The 20,792-nt window shown below is 41.2% G+C and overlaps 1 protein-coding gene across 3 annotated transcripts in view; it reads right to left on the bottom strand.

Annotated features, from left to right (window-relative positions):
- Positions 1-20,792, bottom strand: part of MAP3K20 (mitogen-activated protein kinase kinase kinase 20) — a 109,926-nt gene that overhangs the window by 9,324 nt on the left and 79,810 nt on the right. For all 3 annotated transcript variants that reach the window (XM_088659096.1, XM_088659037.1, XM_088659065.1), the window contains 5 exons: positions 14,584-14,628; positions 13,379-13,409; positions 13,163-13,302; positions 12,624-12,686; positions 10,886-10,978 (listed from right to left, as the gene is read on the bottom strand). In XM_088659096.1, coding sequence (XP_088515222.1) covers positions 10,886-10,978; positions 12,624-12,686; positions 13,163-13,302; positions 13,379-13,409; positions 14,584-14,628 — 372 coding nt within the window. The remainder of the gene's footprint in view (positions 1-10,885; positions 10,979-12,623; positions 12,687-13,162; positions 13,303-13,378; positions 13,410-14,583; positions 14,629-20,792) is intronic.

Raw genomic sequence — 20,792 nt, 5'->3', positions numbered from 1 at the left:
TTCCACGTGATTTAACAGCAAAGGCCGTGTTTTGTATCGAATCCCTGTAAAATGTTGTTATTCCTAAGTCCATGCAGTTGACATAAATATAAAATATTTGGGCTCTTATTCATTATTGTGTTTTCATACTATTTTTTAATAATAATAAAAAATCAGTTCCAGCAAAACTTTAAGCATTCTTTCTGTATGGGAATAACCCATATTAACTTGTATCACTGTAGTCATGATAATTAGGCATAGCTGCCAGAAAATGATCCCAGCTACTTCATGACTCTCCAGGGGCCTCGCTGCTGTATCTGCCGTCAAAAAGGGCTTTCGACTCTGGTTAGCATTGACCCGTTACTTCTTAAGGAGTCAGCCCAAGGACAAATATTTAGGGGAATCTGAAATCAAGCTGCATTGCTGCCAGCATATGACAGAGCAGTACCATTTTGGAAGTTTAATATAAGATTACATAATTAACTATATTCAGTTTAGACTTGGTTATTATACGTGTTCATTTTTTAGTCCATTGCTTTCCATTTTTTATCTTGCGCGCTCTGAAAACCTGCATGTGAGCTCAAATATATATATATTTTCCCCCTGTACGGTATCTCCACATCAACCCACAAGCTTCAATACATCTTGAACCGAAAAGCGGCAGGCTATGGCTACTTGACCCCCAATGGTTTCATGTCACAGGATGGTCTACTTTACAGTGGCAAAAATACAGAAATTCAGATACATATAAAATACTGTAACTTGACTTTGCTCCGCAGGAGATGAATAAGAGGCAATGGTACAGCGACCATAGTTAATTTTACTGTGCTGGGAAATGGCACTATCGCTACAAAGAGCTTGGAGCAGAAAGAATGTAAACGTTTTGCAAAGGTGTTTTTGATAATTTGGAAAATGGAAAAGAAGTGCTCAGCAGAGTCATTGAATTTGTGGAATTTTTTTTAATCCTTCCAGTAGCACCTTAGAGACCAACTAAGTTTATTGTTGGTATGAGCTTTCGTGTGTATGCACACTTCTTCAGATACGAAAGCTCATACCAATGTTTCGACTACGGCAGACCAACACAGCTACCTACCTGTAAATTGAATATGTGATAAGATTAAAAACCAAACAAAATCTAAGACCTGAAATAATTAGAGATCCTCTGTTAAGTTGTAGTTATAGCCCCAGGTACAACCTGAAATATGGGAGTAGCATAGCCTCAGTTGCCAGTGCCCGGGGCAGGCATGCATGCGCTGGGTGGGGAGCTCCAGCCCAGTCCTTGGCGCCGACGGAGCAACCCCACCACCACCAGAGCAAAGTAGGACCATGCTGAGCCACCTGCCCCCCGTGCAGGGGGCAGCCTGGCCAGCCAATACGGCCCTTGGTGGGCGAAGAGGAGCACCGGGGGCACACGGTTTGCGCCCCCTCAAGAATTGTGCACCCAAGGGCCATGGCCCACCCTAACACTGCCCACGCTATGCCCCCGAGCACGTGCAATCTTAACTATGTTTACTGAGAAGACACTCTGGTTACAATAGGAACTTACCCCCATGTGCGTTTAAGGATGGGCAACCTGTGGCCCTTGAGATGCTGCATTGCAACTCTCATCATCTTTGACCATTGGTCTTACTGGCTAGGCATGACTGGAGTCCAGCAACAACTGGAGGACCACAGCTTCTCCGCTGTATAGGATTGTAGCCTTATTCTTTTAATACCAATGAGGTTCATATGAGTAACTCTTCTTGTTATTTCAGTTCAAAGCAGAACAGGATAAATTGCAGGGCACAGAAAAAATTCTGGCTTCTCGGTTGTATATTAACACAGACACACCTTCCACAAGAGCATCATATAGCTTATCAGAAATTAAATCTGCCATCCTGTGGTCCCTGGGAAGGTGTCCCAGAGGCCTCAGGATACAGCAGGACTCCTTCTCCATTGGAAAGAAAGCTCGAACAAGAGAGAAGGAGATCCTGCCTCCTCACTGTTGCAGAAGCTTACCAAATCCTGGCCATATAGACAATGTTGGTAGAGTCAAAAAGGGGGGAGATTGGGGCACGTCTGGGGAGGAAAGGGGAAGGGCTTGGACCCCAAGCCTTCCTGATCACCTGACACCTACCCCACCTCTGAGCTAGAGAGGTTTAGAGCAGGCATCTCCAAACTGCGGCCCTCCAGATGTTTTGGCCTACAACTCCCATGATCATTTATTTTAAAAAATAAAATCATGAAAAAGGATGGAGGAGAGAAAGAGCACTTCTCTGCATTGCTGGCAAAACCCCAGAAGGACTTCGTATAAGTCTATTCCAGGGGTACCCAAACTAAGGCTCGGGGGCCGGATGCAGCCCAATCACCTTCTAAATCCGGCCCGCAGACAGTCCGGGAATCAGCATGTTTTTACATGAGTAGAATGTGTGCTTTTCTTTAAAATGCATCTCTGGGTTATTTGTCAGGTATAGGAATTCATTCATATTTTTTTCCAAAATATAGTCCGGCCCCCCACAAGGTCTGAGGGACAGTGGACCGGCCCCCTGCTGAAAAAGTTTGCTGACCCCTGGTCTATTCAGTCGTCTTCACAGGGCCTGCCTCCTACATTAGGACTGCAGCCTTAGTCTAAGAAACAGCACTCACAAAACAACAAAATCACATTAAAAAGGGTTCGCTAATTGAAGATTCCCATGGAGAATTTCACATGGAAGAATGGAAGTTATAATGTTTTGTTTGTTTTATAGGTTCACAGAGTTTCCCCATCATTTCTCACAATTCAGACTAAAACAACTACAATTGCTACTTACTCTCTTTAGCTAAAACTCTATGTAAAGCCATGATGTAAAAACCATGGCATTTCTTACTCTGACAGTTTAAACAGATCCGATAGCCCCATACTATTAAAAATGGACCAGAAGCTGTGCTGTCCATTAGTTCTTTAGATCCAGAAGAAGGAGCTGTGGGTCGCCGACCCCCTTTGACCCCTGCTCTCCTGTGCCAAAGAACTCTTGCGCATAATGATTTCACCCTTTATGAGCTATGAGAGAGAAGAGGTGCAGCAACAGAGATTGGTTGCATTTATTCGCAACACTAAGCCATGGTTTAGGGCTATGTGGCTGAGCCAAAATAAGCTCAACTGGAAAAGAAGAAGAAGAAGAAAGTGGTTTTTTTAGAATCCCAGCTTAACATTCTGTTCAAAGCAGACATCATGGTTTAAAATGAACTCTGGCCATTTTCAACACAAGCCAATTTCAACTCATGAGTCATGAAGCGTGCATGTTTAATTAGGCAGAGCGTGTTTTTTTAAATCTCTGGTTCTAATGTAATGTGAAAGCCAAATTCCTCATACTTTGGAGCCAAACAACCAAGAAGAGAAGCCCATGAGAAACTGTTGCTTTGCTCAACCTCATCCATGCAGTGGTAAACCGTGGTTTACCATGTTGTGTGAACGATTACCATATATTCCGGCGTATAAGACGACTCCCAACTTTTCCAGTTAAAATATAGTTTGGGATATACTCGCCGTATAAGAAATACGACCCGGCGTATAAGACGACCCCTGACTTTTGAGAAGATTTTCCTGGGTTAAAAAGTAGTCTTATACACAGGAATATACAGGTAATAGCCTCCCTCACATTATTGTATGTATTGTATTGTATGTATAAGATATGAAGCAGAACATTCCACAAAGCAGTATTATATTATTATTTAATATAGACATTTGTATTGTATCATTATTTAATACTGGTAGAAGCTAGGGATGTATTATGTCAGCTATGAAATCCCATCCTAATTACCAAAGGTCTCAAGACAGAAGCTTGTAGCAGCAAATTATTACATTCTTTAAAATCTGAGGAAGCAATTGTCAAACCAATAATAATAAGACGAACCCTAAAACCAACGGAAAATTCTGGAGATTTTGAAAGTTGCTGTGGAAGGAGAAAGCAATAATGAAACATTATCCCCTCCACAAATGATCAAATCTGTTCTGGTGGTGAGGCTTTTAAAAACTCAAGCTGCTTCCTGAACATGGTGACTTTCCCTTACATACATTATCTGAACCCCACTGTGAAGTCATAGAATTTGGTAAAATAAGTAACACTTTATGTTGCAGAAGATTCATAACTTTTTTTTAGGTGTGTGTGTGGGAGGGAGGGATAGTCAGTTTTGAAGGAGGCCTATATTCAAAATAGGAATTTTATAAATTAGAACGTATTATTATTATTCTTTTAATTCAAGAGTTACAGCAAACTAAAGGAGAAACAGAAAAGGAAGATAAATGAGAGGAAAAATGGAAGTGCCATCATAGCAGGCAACTGGGTATTGAAAAATATAAGATGTAATGTAAGATAAAGCAAACATGGGGGAAAGGAAAAACCTGATCATGCTGGTATTAAAAGTCGTAGCATGTTGATAATTTAAGCTCCCAGTAGCTCCTTTACATTCTCCACTATTATCTATCTCAGCTGCTGAAACCTGCTGTTTTAAAGGCAGTAAGAGTTGGAACTTCTATAGTGTGAGCACCTGGGTTATTTATCATTAAGGCTAACTCGGCTACGCTACATTTTCTTATGCCCGATTTAAAGGGAGATAACACAAGTATGGTTAATTTGCTTCTCTTCTTTATATATAGTGTCATGACCCACCACTGCTTTGTCCCAGGAGAGAGAGAGAGAAAGAGAGAGAGAAGGAAAGGGAAATAGAGAGATTTAATAATAATAACAACAACAATAATAATAATAAACGATAAAAACCCTTTAAAAAAAAGAAATCTGCAAGAGACTCTCCCTCAAAATTCCATCAATAACCTCTTGTAGCGTGTTTAGGGTTGCAGGGTCTGGAACTAAGAATGTTTTAATCTCTTTCAGCAAAACAATGTCTCATAATGATGTACAGGACTATTGCTGTACTGATGAAGAATCATACATAATTCAGCACCTTTCACTTGGCACCACTGTGATATCCTCATTAGTAGTGGCTCACGGTGGCTGTCAGATGGTGTCCATGCGAACGCAGGCATTATATTGTCTTTGAGATCTGCAGCTGCTTCCATGACACTGCCAGTATATAAAAACATGACGCCAGTTTGTTTTATTTAGTGCTAAACCTTCCAGTTTGTAAAAACAAGGCTGACACAGAGCCTGACATGAGGCAGTGAAAATAATTAGCTCTCATTTTCTCAGCCTCCTATTTCCTTCTCCCCGCTGTGTTCCCTTTCCACTAAACCACCACATGTCAGTCGAAATGGGAGGCAATTAGTGGGCTCATTTCAGTCCCCACAACTGTGCTGAAAAGAAAGTATTTATGATGGCACAATGAACAGCTGAAAGATTAAATAACATTTGCCTTTTGAAAAGAAAATGACTTCTAGCTAAATGGGCAATTTTTGATTATTCTCAAACAAGCTTAGAGTAGTTGGGGTTTTTTTATTTTTTTGGGGGGGGGAATACAAGAAAGGAAAATGAGTCATTTTTAGGTGAAAGAATCAAATAAAACTTGACACAGTAATGCAAATAACTGATGTTTTATTGCAAAATATGTAAATGTGTTATAGCCTTAACAATGGCCCCAGCCTTGGGTCAAGGGAGTCTGCTGCCAAGTGGAAACCGGGGAAGAGAGGGGTTGCTAACACAGCAGGGTGTTGTTGTTTTTTCATTTTTTGGGCGGGGGGACGGTAGAAGTGTTTGGTTTATTAAAAAAACCCTGGTTTTAGGGAAGAGGTGTTCATTAAAAACGGTAAACAAATGGAGCAAAACATCTGTGTACGTAACTTATGGGTTTTCATTACTAAAAAGGCTCCAGCAAGATTCAGGAAACCACCCCAAATTGGTTGCAATTCTGGCCAAGGAGCACAGAATCAAACCCTCAAATGTAATTAAAATAGGCAGCATTTTATTGCAGGGTGGGTTTATTATTATTATTAAGAAATAAATAAATTATGTTTTGCTTGCTGTTCTCTTTGTTTCAAGTATTGTGAGGTAGAAGTTATGCATAATAATGAATTGCTTAGGTACTAGAAATAGATGTTTGTCTCCAGCACTTTGCAAACAGCAGGTTTTAGTGGCTTTTAGACGGATGGAATTCTAAGACGGGAAATTATATTTCGAAAGGAGCTACTGTGGCTTCAAGCTTGTCCACTGCCGAAGGGATTGCAAGAGCAGTATTTTGAAAGTCTCTTGGGCTTAAGCTCAAATTTGCTGCACACCAACCTAGAAGAGCTTCAAGTGTGTATAGCGCCAACAGAATAGCTGTGGAGCCAGTATTGTAGAACCATAGAATTCTAGAGTTGGAAGGGACGATAAGGGTCATCTAGTCCAGGCTTCCTCAAATGCGGCCTTCCAGATGTTTTTGGCCTACAACTTCCATCATCCCTAGCTAGCAGGACCAGTGGTCAGGGATGATGGGAACTGTAGTCTCAAAACATCTGGAGGGCCGAGTTTGAGGAAGTCTGATCTAGTCCAACCCCCACCCCAAATGCAGGAATCTTTGAAAGGTTGGTAGGAAGCTGTTGCTGGGTACAAATGTTCAGATACATTGGACTCTATGTTTCGAGTCAGGCTGCCTGTCATAAGCAGTATCATAAACCCAAGAATGCCAATAAAATACCCATCATTTTTATTAAAGAATACCAGTAGGTTTTTGTGTGTGAATTTGATATGTAGTTTTAAATCTTTAGATGTGCTTTTTCGAGAATCCAAGCTTTTGTCACCATTCAATTAAACAACTTTATAGACATCTCTGTTTTTATATCAAGAGGTGTGTCAAATAGTGTGGTCTGGTGAGCCCTCAATTACCTGCTTTATAAAGGCTAAATTTAATTGAAATCTTAGTATTATCTTCAGCCCCCCTAGAATCATATAGCTGGAAGAATGACAGAGTCCACCCCTTTGCCAACAACAGGAACATACACTGGTACCTTGGTTCTCGAAAGGCTTAGTTGTCAAACAAATCGGCTCCCGAACGAAGCAAACCCGGAAGTAAGTGTTCTGGTTTGCGAACGTTTTTCGGAAGCCAAACGTCTGACGCGGCTTCCGCTTGAGTGCAGGAAGCTCCTGCAGCCAATCAGAAGCCGCACCTTGGTTTTCGAATGGTTTTGGGAGTTGAACAGACTCCCAGAATGGATTAAGTTCGAGAACCGAGGTACCACTGCATATACTTAGAGTACCCACAACAAATGCCCCCTCACAACAGCTCCTCTTTTTTCCTTTTCAAACCTCCAAGGAAGTTGATTTCATAATCTTTCGAAAGGTAGATACAGTAATTCTCTTATTGAGCTGCTCTTACAGTTAGGATATATTATTCCCAATACTTAGCCTTGGGGTACAACCGAAGGGTCTTCTAAATGCAGAGCAGACACAGCTCTATTAAATATATTTAACGGAATACAAAAAGAAAGAAAGATTGAAACACAGAAGAACTTCTATATTTCCCTACATTACTAAATGGATGTTCTGTTTGTGGTGGGTTAAGTGTCAACCTTCCTGCCAACCTAGCAGTTCGAAAGCACATCAAAATGCAAGTAGATAAATAGGAACCGCTACAGCGGGAAGGTAAATGGCGTTTCCATGTGCTGCTCTGGTTTGCCAGAAGCGGCTTTGTCATGCTGGCCACATGACCTGGAAGCTATACGCCGGCTCCCTCGGCCAATAATGCGAGATGAGCGCGCAACCCCAGAGTCGGTCACGACTGGACCTAATGGTCAGGGGTCCCTTTACCTTTACCTTTAAGTGTCAACCTACCACTTATATCTGTCTCAGGCCACTTAATTATGACTATTGGTAATTTCATCTTCTCACTGGATGGTGTATAGTCCAATAGACGACGACATTTTGCTGCCTAAGGACAGTATTCATGTTGCTTGCAACTCGGCATACACAGTGACATTTGCAAGCCAGTCAAAACACTTTCTGCAAACATAATTCATGATAGAGATTATTTGCACTGAGGGAACAGATACATAAAGTTTTCAGCAGATCGGAGTGGTCCATGTTAAGAAAGAACACAGTCACCTCACATTGAACTCTGAGTATGACTCAGATGGCTCTGACCATGTCAATTTACTAGAAGAGTTTGAAGTTGGCTTAAGAGCCTAGTTAGGAAACTAACATGAAACCCTAGTACCCCAATTTTGGACAGAATGACTAACTACGGTTTAATTAAACCAGTATGTAGGACCTGAGGGAGGGGAGAGGGGTCTCATCGCTCATTCCTGGCTGCTAAACTCTGATTTAACAAGCAGGGAACTGAGCAACTGAATTGGGCGATATAGCCCACAGCTTCTCATTTTTGTTTTCCAATCACTTTGGATTTCAGCTTCAATCTAAACCTGGTGTTAGAAGAGAAGACCGTCTTACAGGAAACCAGCTCACCACAGAGAAGGTTGGGCTGGAACCTTTCTAACTTGATGCCCTAGCTTTCCAGAAACAGCAACTTATTGGGGTATGGGGAAGCACTTGATGATGTGACCCAGTCTTCCATTCTGAAGTATGACAGCGCTAGAAATGCTGAGCCCTGTGCTCATTCTTAATGCATTGTTTGGTTCAGTGTTTTATATCATTAAATATAAAGTGGGTTGTGGTAGGACTGGTAAGAAATCTAATAAGGGTTTGGCTGGGGCCTAGGCCACAGCTCTTGCTGAGTAATGGGGGTTTGGTTATTTAAATGCGTGTAATGGGATTGGTGGAGGGGCCCCCCATTTAAACTCAGCTCCTCCATTTTCTTATCACTCTTGCCTTGGCGTTTGAATCTCCCTCCCACCCGCCGCTTTCTTTTACAGGTTTTAGCCTGACATTGCTTTGCCTTTCAAGGGGTCGCCTGTATTCAGGGGCCCAGTAGGAATTTTCCCAATTGGCTGATTGGCTTTGTCTCTTGGTTTTCGCCTATTGCTTAGCAAATTGTCACAACTTGTTAGGTTGGCGGTTAGGCTTTTGGTTATTGAATTGGTTGGAAGAGGGGTGTGGCATCCAGATGCCTACCCCCCCACTCCTTTTGTTGCTCCACATAGAAGTATTGAATTAAAGGAATCCCGGGGCTTACGCTCTCGTCCTTACATCCCCACCATAGGCGGGGCTGGAGGAGCCAATTATAAGAGTATGAGCCTTGGGGAATATTCTTGGAAAAAGAGAGGAGAGAATGTCTGGCCTCAGCTACCTCCTCTCCCAGGAGTGTTCACTTGACTTCCCTTTACCCTTGGGGAAGTCGGAGCTGGTACTGTCCAGGTGGACAGTGGTGAGTCCTGTCCCAAGTGGACAGATGAAGAGAGTCCTGCCCCAAGAGGGCAGATGATGTGAGTCCTGTCCCAAGGGGACAGATGATTGAGTCCTGTCCCAAGTGGACAGATGAGTTGAGTCCTGTCCCAAGTGGACAGATGGAGATGGTCCTTCTTAAGGAAGGACGAATGGTTAACCAAAAGCCTAAGCCAACACTCGGATTAAAAATTGTATTTAAATAAAGTTGTGGCCAAAATTAATGCCAAAAACCAAACCTAAATTATTGTGTCTGTTGTGAGTTACTTAAGGGTGATTTCTGGTAAGCCTCGACACACAATTAACATTCCACAGGGCGGGCGCCACTACCAAGAAGGCCCTCTGCCTGGTTCCCTATAACCTCACTTCTTGCAGTGAGGGAACTGCCAGATAACCTGTCTATTGAGCATGCATCTTGATTTGCTGGCACAAAGCTTACACTGAGGTTGGACCGTATCTGGTCTCTGTTGAGAATTCATTCTGATCTGTTTGCAGATAAACGAACATGAGAAAATAAGAAGAGCCTGCCAGTTCAGGCCAAAGGCTCATCTACTTCACCATTCTGCCCAGCCAGATCCCTAGTGAGAGCCAATGTGGTGTAGTGGTTAAGAGTGGTAGACTCGTAATCTGGTGAACCGGGTTCAATTCCGCACTCCTCCACATGCAGCTGCTGGGTGACCTTGGGCTAGTCACACTTCTTTGAAGTCTCTCAGCCCCACTCACCTCACAGAGTGTTTGTTGTGGTGGAGGAAGGGAAAAGGAGATTGTTAGCCACTTTGAGACTCCTTTGGGTAGTGATAAAGCGGGATATCAAATCCAAACTCTTCTTCTTCATACTCTTCTAAGGCAGGGGTCAGCAAACTTTTTCAGCAGGGGGCAGATCCACTGTCCCTCAGACCTTGTGAGGGGCCAGACTATATTTTGAGGGGGGAAATGAACGAATTCCTATGCCCCACAAATAACCCACATAAAAGGACACATTCTACTCATGTGAAAACATGCTGATTCCCGGACTGTCCACGGCCAGATTTAAAAGGCGATTGGGCCGGAATCCCAAAAGCAGAACAGAAGTACGATAGCACTCTCTCACCAACTGGTATGCAGAGGCTGGAAAATAGCCTTATCCTCCATGTATTTGTCTAATCCTCTTTTAAAGCTATCCAAGCTGGTAGACATCACCACCTCTTGTGAGAACGAACCCCTTAGTTTCATTGTGTGCTTCCTTTTGTCTGTAGTGAACCTTCCAAACTTCAGTTTCATTCAATGTCCACAAGTTCTAATATTATACTTTCTCCATACCAACAGTAATATTGTACACCAATATCACACCCTCCTTATTCGTTGCTTCTCTAAATGGAATAGCTCCAAATATTATATGAGAATGAGCATTCATCCTGATCTTTTTACGTCTGCCTGTTAATCATACATTCATTCCACACTTTTTAATGCATTTCCTCACCCTCTCCTAACTGCAAAAGCCATTTTCTTATATAAGGTGGATTTGTTGTGCTAGGGAGAAAGAGCACTTTATTCTACTTCAACTGCACAAACTTACGTTTCCTGTTATGAGCTTAAATCCATCACCCCAAATACCATCTGTAGGCACCTTGGCTGAATATATGCAGGGACGTTTTCGTGTGAAGAAAACAAATAATAGCAGCTCTGAATTATTCATTTACCTTAGGGCCACTTCCAGGCTTTAAATGATAGCCAAAAACGAGTTCAAGGTTCACGACTTTCTCCTCACTTGTCTCATTTTCACTTGCAGAATCCTACCACAGAAAGAAAGGATGAGTCATTTTTGTTTCAGATCTCTGTTTGTTTAAATTCAGGGTATTTGACGGTTTGGGTTAAATAACTTAACATTTTTAATATCTTTGTAAACAGTTCTGACGCTACTTAAACCTTCAGTGTAAAAAAAAAGTGTAATTTTGCATTGTACAATTTTTGGAAATAGTTTCCTTCGGCTTGTAAACTACGGGCAAGTTTCTAGTCACCACTCAAGCCGAGATGATAGTGCAGAACAGGATGCGCAAAAGGAATTCCTCAAATAAGAGGTATTTCCTACAGGAGGAATTTAAGGTGCGTGTGACTATTTCAGCACGAAGCAGCTGTGTTATTTGTGCTGACAGTGCTAGTCTGTGTGGACTAGCAGTGATCAGTACTGTGAATAAGTGGATTGCGGGAAACTGGTTCAGAGTGCCTCTTCAGACTATAGCCATGTGGTCCTAAATGCCCAAATATAGCTAGCATTTTTACCTTACTGGTAAAAAAAAAAAAACCAGCACAGCAAACAAACAAAAAAATAGGCAAGGGAACCTATGATAGTATCCCCTTCTCTGCCAGTGAAAGATTTTAACTTTGTCTTAAGGGTTTAACTGCCTTTTAGTTCTACAAAGTTTTGCTGGGTTATCCTAAGATGTCTGACCTCTGAACCCTTTGGAAGCTACATACAAATATTGAGTGAGTTCTCCAATAACTACAGATGAAGACAATTTTTAAGACGGCAGTGCTAGAGGCATTTTTCCTACTGAAATTTCCTCTTCTACAGAACTATTAGAAGTACAATAAGCCTGCCTTCTTTTACGCCTCAGTACTGTGAGTATCAATAAATCTACCACTTTCTGAAACTAAGCAAAGATCTGGCTCCAGAATATTTATTGTCTCATTTCTAAGGCCTAGTTCTCAATAAAATGGTAAACCTTTATCTTGGACTGTACTTCATACTGAAACACAATCCATGCACACAGGAAACTAACCTGTCTAGGATTGTTCTTTATGGAATCTAGTTTATAAATCACATAACAACAACAACAACAACATTTATTATTTGTACCCCGCCCATCTAACTGGGTTGCCCCAGCCACTCTGGGTGGTTTCCAGCATATATGAAAGCATTATAAAACATTACACCTTAAAAACCATCCCTATAACAGTGGGACCTCGACTTACGAATTTAATCCGTTCTGAATGCACACTCGTAGGTCGAAAACTTCGTAAGTCGAGTTTCCCATAGGAAAAGCGGTTTCCCATAGGAATGCATTGGAAACTGAAAAATTCGTAAGTCGAGGAAACTGCATCTAAAAACTCGTAAGTCGAGGAAACCGCATCTAGCCGCGAACCGGTTTTCCGTTCAGATGTCGAGAAAATCGTACGCGCGCGGCCACTTTTTCCGCTCGTAAGTCGAAAACATCGGATGTCGAGGAGCTCGTAAGTCAAGGTCCCACTGTACAGGGAATGTTAGCTCTGCCTACAGAGCCTGAAGTAGTATAGGCCCAACATGGGCTTAGCACTTCAATGAGAACTATATCTGACCCAAATATATATAACGTGAGATTATGGAGGTCAATAGCACCAAGATTTCTTTCCCAGGTGTCAACTCATTATATTTTACTTTCTAAATACAATCATGGTTACCTTAATCAGAGGTGGAAAATGAAACATATTGAAGTGGTCCTGACTCAATTTCTCAATGGCAGTCTAAGAACAAAAAAGAGGGGAAAATAAGGATAAGCCAGACTCTACGTCACACCAAACTGCACAATATAAAGATTTATGGATTCATTTTTTTTCATTAAGAGACATTCAACCAGGTAGAGCAGCATCCCATGAAATTTTATTCTAGTTTGCTTTCATTCTTGTTTCTAGGGGCAGAGTTCCCTTCGCCCTGAATTGTAGGGCCTTTATTGTTTTAATGCATAAAATAAGTAATGAGTTTGTTAAATATGCTGATCATTTCCCACAACCAGAAAGTCCCAAAGCAATTTTACAAAATGATAAAATGCAGAAAGTACGATATGTAACAAAATACCCATTCAAACAACACAGTGAAATGCAGGTCTCCTACATTGTTCATCCCCACAAAAGGATTTTAAACAAGATATCCACCACTACCCCACACAAGAATGGACTCCTTTCTCAACAGTCCCACTTTCATCCACGTCTTTTTTAAGTACCTTCAAATGAATCATGTGGCCTTTAGAAACAATCCCCATGTCCTTCATGTCCTCTTCATCCAGAAGTAGTAGTCGTTTCCCGGTGATGTGATGCTCCTTAAATAAAGTAGCATAAATACTCATCTCACCTGAAGTGTCACCTTGAAAAAAGAGGAAACGGTTTAGAAAATGGATAAATAGAGACAAAAAAAGGTCAACCAAATACAGGAGACTTACCTTTCGTAACAAGCTGCTGCATCCAAAAGTACTGTGAAGAAATAACACAGATTTTATTATTTTGAGCCGTAGTCAATGAAATAGTTGCACAACTGGAATGAGGTCCATTTGCGCACAGACTTTCTCCCCCTCTCCTCCCCACTGAACCTGTGTTTACCTAGTAACATGAGCCTGGAACCACACCTTACTTGAGCATGGGGAGGGAATTCCAGGGGAAAGTGCCCAACTTAAGCCCCGCTTTGCCTGGTCGGCTCTCCACTACAATACAGTGGTACCTTGGTTCTCAAACGCCAAAAAGCCAGTTTTCAAACATTTTTCAGAAGCTGAATTTTTCGGAAGCTGTCGGCTATTGTTTCCAGGGCACCTGCACCAACCAGAAGCTGCGCCTTGATTTTCGAACATTTCGGAAGTCAAACGGACTTCTGGGACGGATTAAGTTTGGCGCTTTTGTCATTGCTATTTATTTTGCGTTTTTGAGGCTTTTTCGGTTAATTTGTTTTTGTGACGGTGCGGAACCCAGTTCAGCTACTGATTGATTGATTGATTGATTGTGTGAGTGCGGAATGACCGTTCCGCACATAAAGGGGAGGCGCATTTTGCGCAGTCGCGCGCAGCCCCCTGGGATCCCTGAGGCGGCCCTGGAAGTTTGGAAGCCGGCACTGTCTACCTGGGCTGGAAACTGGTGTTCTCTGCCCACTCAGTTAGCCGTCCAATCCAGCTCAGGGAGGGAGGGAGGGATAAAAGCCCCCCCCCCCAATCCAAACAATGACTATCATCAGTGCAGGTAAGGAAAAAAAATTTTTTTTATCATCTACAATATTTTCTTATTTATTTTATTGTATAGTACATTGATTATTGCTTTCATTTTATGGATCAATGGTCTCATTAGATTTAAAAATTCGTGTTAAATTGCTATTTTAGGGGTTGTTTTAAGTCTGGAACGGATTAATTCATTTTGCATTACTTTCTATGGGAAAGCGCACCTTGGTTTTGGAATGCTTTGGTTTTGGAACGGACTTCTAGAACGGATTAAGTTTGAGAACCAAGGTACCACTGTATTCTCCTCTTAAACTACAGGGGAGAAGCGGCCATTGATTGCTATTTCACACAACTGCAGGGTTATTGCTTAGCCCTGAGTGGTCTACTTAAAGAATTCTTAGACAAACAAAAAAAAGGGATGATTTAATTAATAAAAGGCTGCTTACCACATCTTCTTCAGTCCACGCACAGATATCAAAGGAAGGCAGCAACTGTGTAAGAAATATGAATTTAAAGGTGCACTCTTTCTTTTTTTGTGACTCTTGACATCCATTTTCATTTAGTAGTTGATTATTTATTTAGTATTCAGATCCCTTTTTTTCTCCAAGGAGAAAATTAATACGGACAGTCTGCCTTGCTTACATATGAGTGATACAAATATATTTTGATTTGAAGCTAAACTATTCTCCATTCAGTCAAGTCATTTCCATTTCACCTCAGTTTTTGCTCGTTTCTGCTGGCTTATGGTAGCAGGGAAGTGTTTTTATTTTATTTTAAGTCAGAATTTCAGCCCCTGCTGCTCCTGGTGCATGAGGAAATAAAACTAGAGCTAAACCAACTCTGAATTAATTAAATGGCGAATTATAATTTGAACTTGCTTTTAGGTTTGTAAGCTTAGCATCGACTAGGCTGTTCAAGATTCATATTTCAATATTTGGGAGTTGCAAAAAATTGTAACGAATGTTTAATTGGTTGCTAGTTGAGACAAACCACACTGATGGAAGAATACCATTTCAAAATCAACAAACATCCAAATTTGATTCCCAGATTTGAAAAGCATTACCGCACTTTTCCATCTATAAGACGCCCCCATGTATAAATGGGGGGGGGACCTCAAATTTAAGAAAATGGGAGGAGATGGTAACCTACACGTGTTGCAAAATCCGCCTCCCGTCTGTCCCTTCAATGGCAGAAGCTGCCAATTGCCCGTTCAACTGCTGGAGCATCAGCCAATCAACACCACCCATTAACGCAACAACCAATAACATGCACAATAGCCGCTGACAGACGCGGCAGCAACCAATCAAAGGTCCACCCTATGCACTACCCATGTACAAGACAGCCCCCACTTTTTAGCATGATTTTTAAAGAAAAAACATAGTCTTATACACGGAAAAGTACGGTATCTACTTTAGCAATTGAATGGGTGAGACCAGGATGTCCTAGTGTAGTTTGATGCTCGGAAGGTGAAGTCGTAGGAAATCTAACTAGATCTCAGAAGGTTAAGGCCTTTTTATCTGATATGAACTTCTTAAGTTCTCTGGCAATCAACTAATTCATGCTAAATGAACTAAAGTTGCCACCACCACCCATTATCCAAGTGTTTGTTTCTCCTATATATCAAACACAGAACTTGTTCTCCAAGGGATGAGCCTTATCACAATGAAATCACCCCCACACAAGATGCAAAAAAAAAAAAAAAAAGCAGGCTTGGGGAAACTGTTCAATTTTGCAAAAGTGAGGGGAAAAAATCTTTAGGTACTAAAAATTCTTGGTGGAGGGACCTGGAATAGCCAGAGCACTGAGCATGCTCACTAGACACAAAGGGTTGCTTGACAGTTGTGGGCTATGGGTGTAAAAAAAATTGAAAATGGAATTGAATGGAATGGAGCACAAAGGATGGTTGGCTGGAACTCCGAACAGGAAAAGGGTTGTGTGGCAGCTCCCACCTTCTATATATGTGCTAAAAGCAAATGCTGATGGCTGAGTGCATATTATTTCATTTTTCAACAACCTTCTATCGCAGCCAGCATCTACACTGGAGTTTTAAAAATATTTGCGTTTGTTTTTAATTGATATTATAGGGACGCGGGTGGCACTGTGGGTTAAACCACAGAGCCTAGGGCTTGCCGATCAGAAGGTCCATTGCTCAGTCCCAGCTCCTGCCAACCTAGCAGTTCGAAAGCACGTCAAAGTGCAAGTAGATAAATAGGTACCGCTCTGGCGGGAAGGTAAACGGCGTTTCTGTGTGCTGCTCTGGCTTAGTCATGCTGGCCACATGACCTGGAAGCGGTACACCAGCTCCCTCAGCCAATAGAGTGAGATGAGCGCCGCAACCCCAGAGTCGGTCACGACTGGACCTAATGGTCAGGGGTCCCTTTACCTTTACGCATCTGCTTTATATATGCTTTTTACTGTATTATCAAATCATATGCTTCATAGGAAGATATTCATAATAATATTTGGACTTTGGCTAACAACCTATGGTTCTTTAAACTGGGGGGGTATTGCTTTTGTTTGTTACTGTATTGTATATTTTTGTGTTTTCATATTGTAAACTGCCCTGTGATCCTCAGGTGGAGGGTGGACCGTGACATAAAATTTAATAAATTAAATCAAATTAAATTAATTCAGTTTCGAAGCACAACAGCGCCATTGATCAAAGAGGAAGTTATTTCTAGATAATCAGTGAACTCCCAGGTAAGCCTAAGTATACAAGTTTGTAAATAGAAAGGAACCCCTTTCCCCCCAACCCAGTTCACTGGGTGCTGAATATGCTCAGCGAGTCATGGAATCTCAAGTTTCACTAGAAGAAGAAAAATAAACAGGAGGAGGAGAATGGGATCACTTGCTTGAGCTCCTAGCAGCTTATATTATATTGGAGGACGACATGCTTGAAATCCTGAATGGGGGAATATGTTGCAACAGTTTGTGGAGCTCCCACTTGCCATGTTCTACTAGTTGTGGTTTCATTCGGTCCAAATGATAATCCGAATGCAACTAATCAACCACTATCCCAAAGATTTACATTAGAAAGACCTTGTTGAGTGTGAGCTTGTAGAGCAATGGTACCATACCCAAGGGCAAAACTGCAGTTTTTTCACTCCCAGAAAGTTACTTTCACCTGAATTCACCACCAATCGATGCACTGCATCCCAGTCTTCTATGTTTTACACTCTGCTTGGGACTTAGTTCCTAAGCGTGGAACCAACATTGCATAGGCCATCTTGGCTGCGAGTCCTGGAAGAACTGTCCTCTGACTTGCACGCCTTTTTCTACTTGACTCCAGCTACAAACTTGACTCCAGCTACAAAAGCTTAGGCTGCGAACAGTCTTGGTCTGGGGTGTTGTTTAAGGGGGTTTGGTGTATGTGGGGGGTTGCTGCCGCTATTGAAATTAATTTTTTTGTATATTTATTTTAGATCTTCTTTATGTGAACATTGTTCAATTTAGTGGTGTACCTTTTGAGGTTTTATTTATCTTTATGACTACTTTTGTCATTTTTTCATGTTGTAAGCCACCTTGAGCATGGTTTGCACTGTAGAAAGGCAGCATGCAAATAAAATGAAGTAGGCATATATGTATGTGCAGTCGTGTGAAAAACAAAGTACGCCCTTTTTGAAATCTGTGGTTTTACATACCAGGACATAATAGCAATCACCTGTTCCTTAGCAGGTCTTAAAATTAGGTAAATACAATCTCAGATGAACAACAACCCATGACATATTACACTGTGCCTTGAGTTATTTAACAGAAACAAAGCCAAAATGGAGAAACCCATGTGTGAAATAGCTGGCGTAGACACATCAGATCCCTCATCTAACCCCTAATATTTTCATACGGGACCACAGATTTTCTTCCTGTCAAAATGTTTATTGCAAAGTCAGAATGAAGACAAAGAGAAGGAAAAGAAAACAATTCACAACAAAATCAGATTTATGACACCAAACTGCCCCTTCCCCCAAAATGCATTGCAAGAGGTTCTGTTAATAACTAGACAAGCAAATCCATTATGTGAATGGAGCAAGCCACCATATAGTAGTGTCTTGTAGGGGTGGGAGAGACTAATTACTAAAGGTCTTGCCATGCAAGAGTGTAACATTTCACATTCCATAAAAATTAAATATTCTGTTTACACACTGCAGTACTTTTGGCACAGAGTTCACACAGCACAGCAGTTTTTAGGAGAAAACAAAAAAACCAAGAAACTGAGGTTGAACATTCCTAAGTACAGAAAATACTTTCCATTTACATTTTCATACGTGCCTGGATTACAAATGATATCATTTCCTTATTAGTCAATATAAAACATTTCAACAGTGCAAAAGCAAATATATATATAAATATAGTGTGCTATATCAGACTTCAAAAGAGAGGCACTGCAGATTCTTATAGACACCATAAAATGTTTATTGCCTGCATGATGTTGCTGAAATTATTCCTACCATCAAGAAAGCTCTAGCTGGCTTAGCAAGTGTTAAATTAGAGTCTTCAGGAGGAAGTGAAGATGGTTTCTTCAATTTCCAGGAATACAGTAGGTTTTAAGGCCTGGAAGCTACTTGTATCATTTCCAACTCAACTGTTTTCTTGAAAGAAAAGTTGGAAGAGGCTACTTGATTTAGTCCTTTGATGTACTAAGTGTCCTTCAAGCGAAAGGTTCTATTAGGCCAGGCATAGGCAACCTTGGCTCTCCAGATGTTTTGGAACTACAACTCCCATGATCCCTGACCACTGGCCCTGTTAGCTAGGGATTATGGGAGTTGTAGTTCCAAATCATCTGGAGAGCCAAGGTTGCCTATGCTTGTATTAGGCTGTACTACTTAAGGTTGGATTAATCTGTCAGTTTGTTTCTCAGCTTCTCATTTTTCCAACCTTGAAATCAGCTAACCCCATTTCTGCATTCATTAGTTGTTCTTAAAACGTCTGCACAAAATTTTGTACAGGTATCCATGTGTATTTCTTCAGCTATACACATTTTGTATAAAATTTCACCTAATATCAACAGCTCTGCTAGTTACCTTATATTGAATGCTCTTTTGCATTGTTTTCACTAATACATATTACTTTTCCTTAACATACCCACTTTTGAACTGTGGTATTTTGGAGGAGTGCAAATTTCAAAAGATAGCTACATTTCTGCTCACATATGGGTTTGGGAACGGCTTATTAGTTAGAATCACTATAAGCTATTGGGGTGGGGGGGAAACCCTACAACTTCAGGGTTTAGGGAGAGTTTATTTCAAAATGAGTCTATTCACTCATTATTTTCTTCTATGGGACACCTCAAACTGACCTTTCTTGGTATTTTAAACATTCCTTATTTTCTCTTCGGGGAGAGGAGTTGATCTGGTGGACAGGGAAAATTCTCTTCACCTGCCAATACCTATACACCCAAGTCTTATACCAAGTTGAGAATGAACAAACAACATTTATGAACAAGCCTATAGTTCCCAGCAGAATACATATTCATTATTTTTGTTTTGCTTGCTACATTTTTATGGCATTAAACCTGTTTCTTGTAGTGCGTCAGAGCTTTATAATCCTGCTTGACCACTTCAACAGGGAATGCACAAACACAAAAAGAATAATAATGCTACAGTGATGACTACTGACCTAAAGTCTTTCAAAAACCGCTGCCTTTATACCCAAGCCTTAGAAATCTTTGGTGCTCCATGACTGCAGAATGCAGCAGCAGTTATGCATTGCATTGCAGTATCTGAAGTGAGCCCCCTCTACATTGTGCTTTAGTATATAAATATTTTACTCAAATATTCAGGTTTTTAAAAACCAAATAGTAAATAAATAGGTAGTGAACGTGTGCTGAGAACTATTTCAGTTCCAAAACAGACCCAAAGGTTTGGTTTGGTTTTTTTAACAGTGCAAAGTCTTTGTGTGTTTGTAGCACAGATCCAGCTATCCGTCAAGTATACTAAAGCACTGTGTTTTGAAATTACTGGAGGGAAGGAATCAAATATATTTGGTTTTATAATCAAGGCTGCAATCCTGTGTATGTAATACCTGGAAGTAAGTCTCACTGGACACAGATTTGGGCTGCGTGAAGATTGCAGATTCTGAAATCGTCTGTATTTGGCAAATACAGAATATCAGCCTGGCCCATATTACATTACATTACACACACACGTATATATGCATACGTGTGTGTGGATTTGTGTACGCTGTCTTGGTTACAAGACTGTAATACCAGATTAGCCATCTTCAAATATCTTAGCTGTCACATGGAAGAGGGAGCCTGCTTGTTTTCTCCTGCTCTGGAGGGTAGGACTCGAGGCAATGGCTTCAAGATACAAGAAAGGAGATTCCCACCAAACATTCGGAAAAAAAACTTTCTGACAGTAAGAGCTGTTTGGCAGCAGAACAGATTCCCACGAGAGCGTCGTGCAGCCAATCAGAAGTCGCGCTTTGGTTTCCGATCGGTTTGGAAGCCGAACGGACTTCCGGAACTGATTCTGTTGGACTTCCGAGGTACGACTGTATTCAGTTTCTCATTTCTAGTTATGAATTGGTACTTGCCTGAAAAATATACAGGAGTGGCAACAAGCAGAGTTCAGTTCCGTTGATGTTCAGTGAGGCTTACTCCCAAGTACGTGGTTGCAGGATTGCGGTTTAAGTGCAGGTTAAACTGCACATCCTGTAA

Source organism: Zootoca vivipara, chromosome 1 (assembly GCF_965207765.1).
Source record: "Zootoca vivipara chromosome 1, rZooViv2.hap1.1, whole genome shotgun sequence".
In the NCBI taxonomy this organism is placed as follows: Eukaryota; Metazoa; Chordata; class Lepidosauria; order Squamata; family Lacertidae; genus Zootoca; species Zootoca vivipara.
This window is presented reverse-complemented; position numbering and strand designations above follow the sequence as displayed.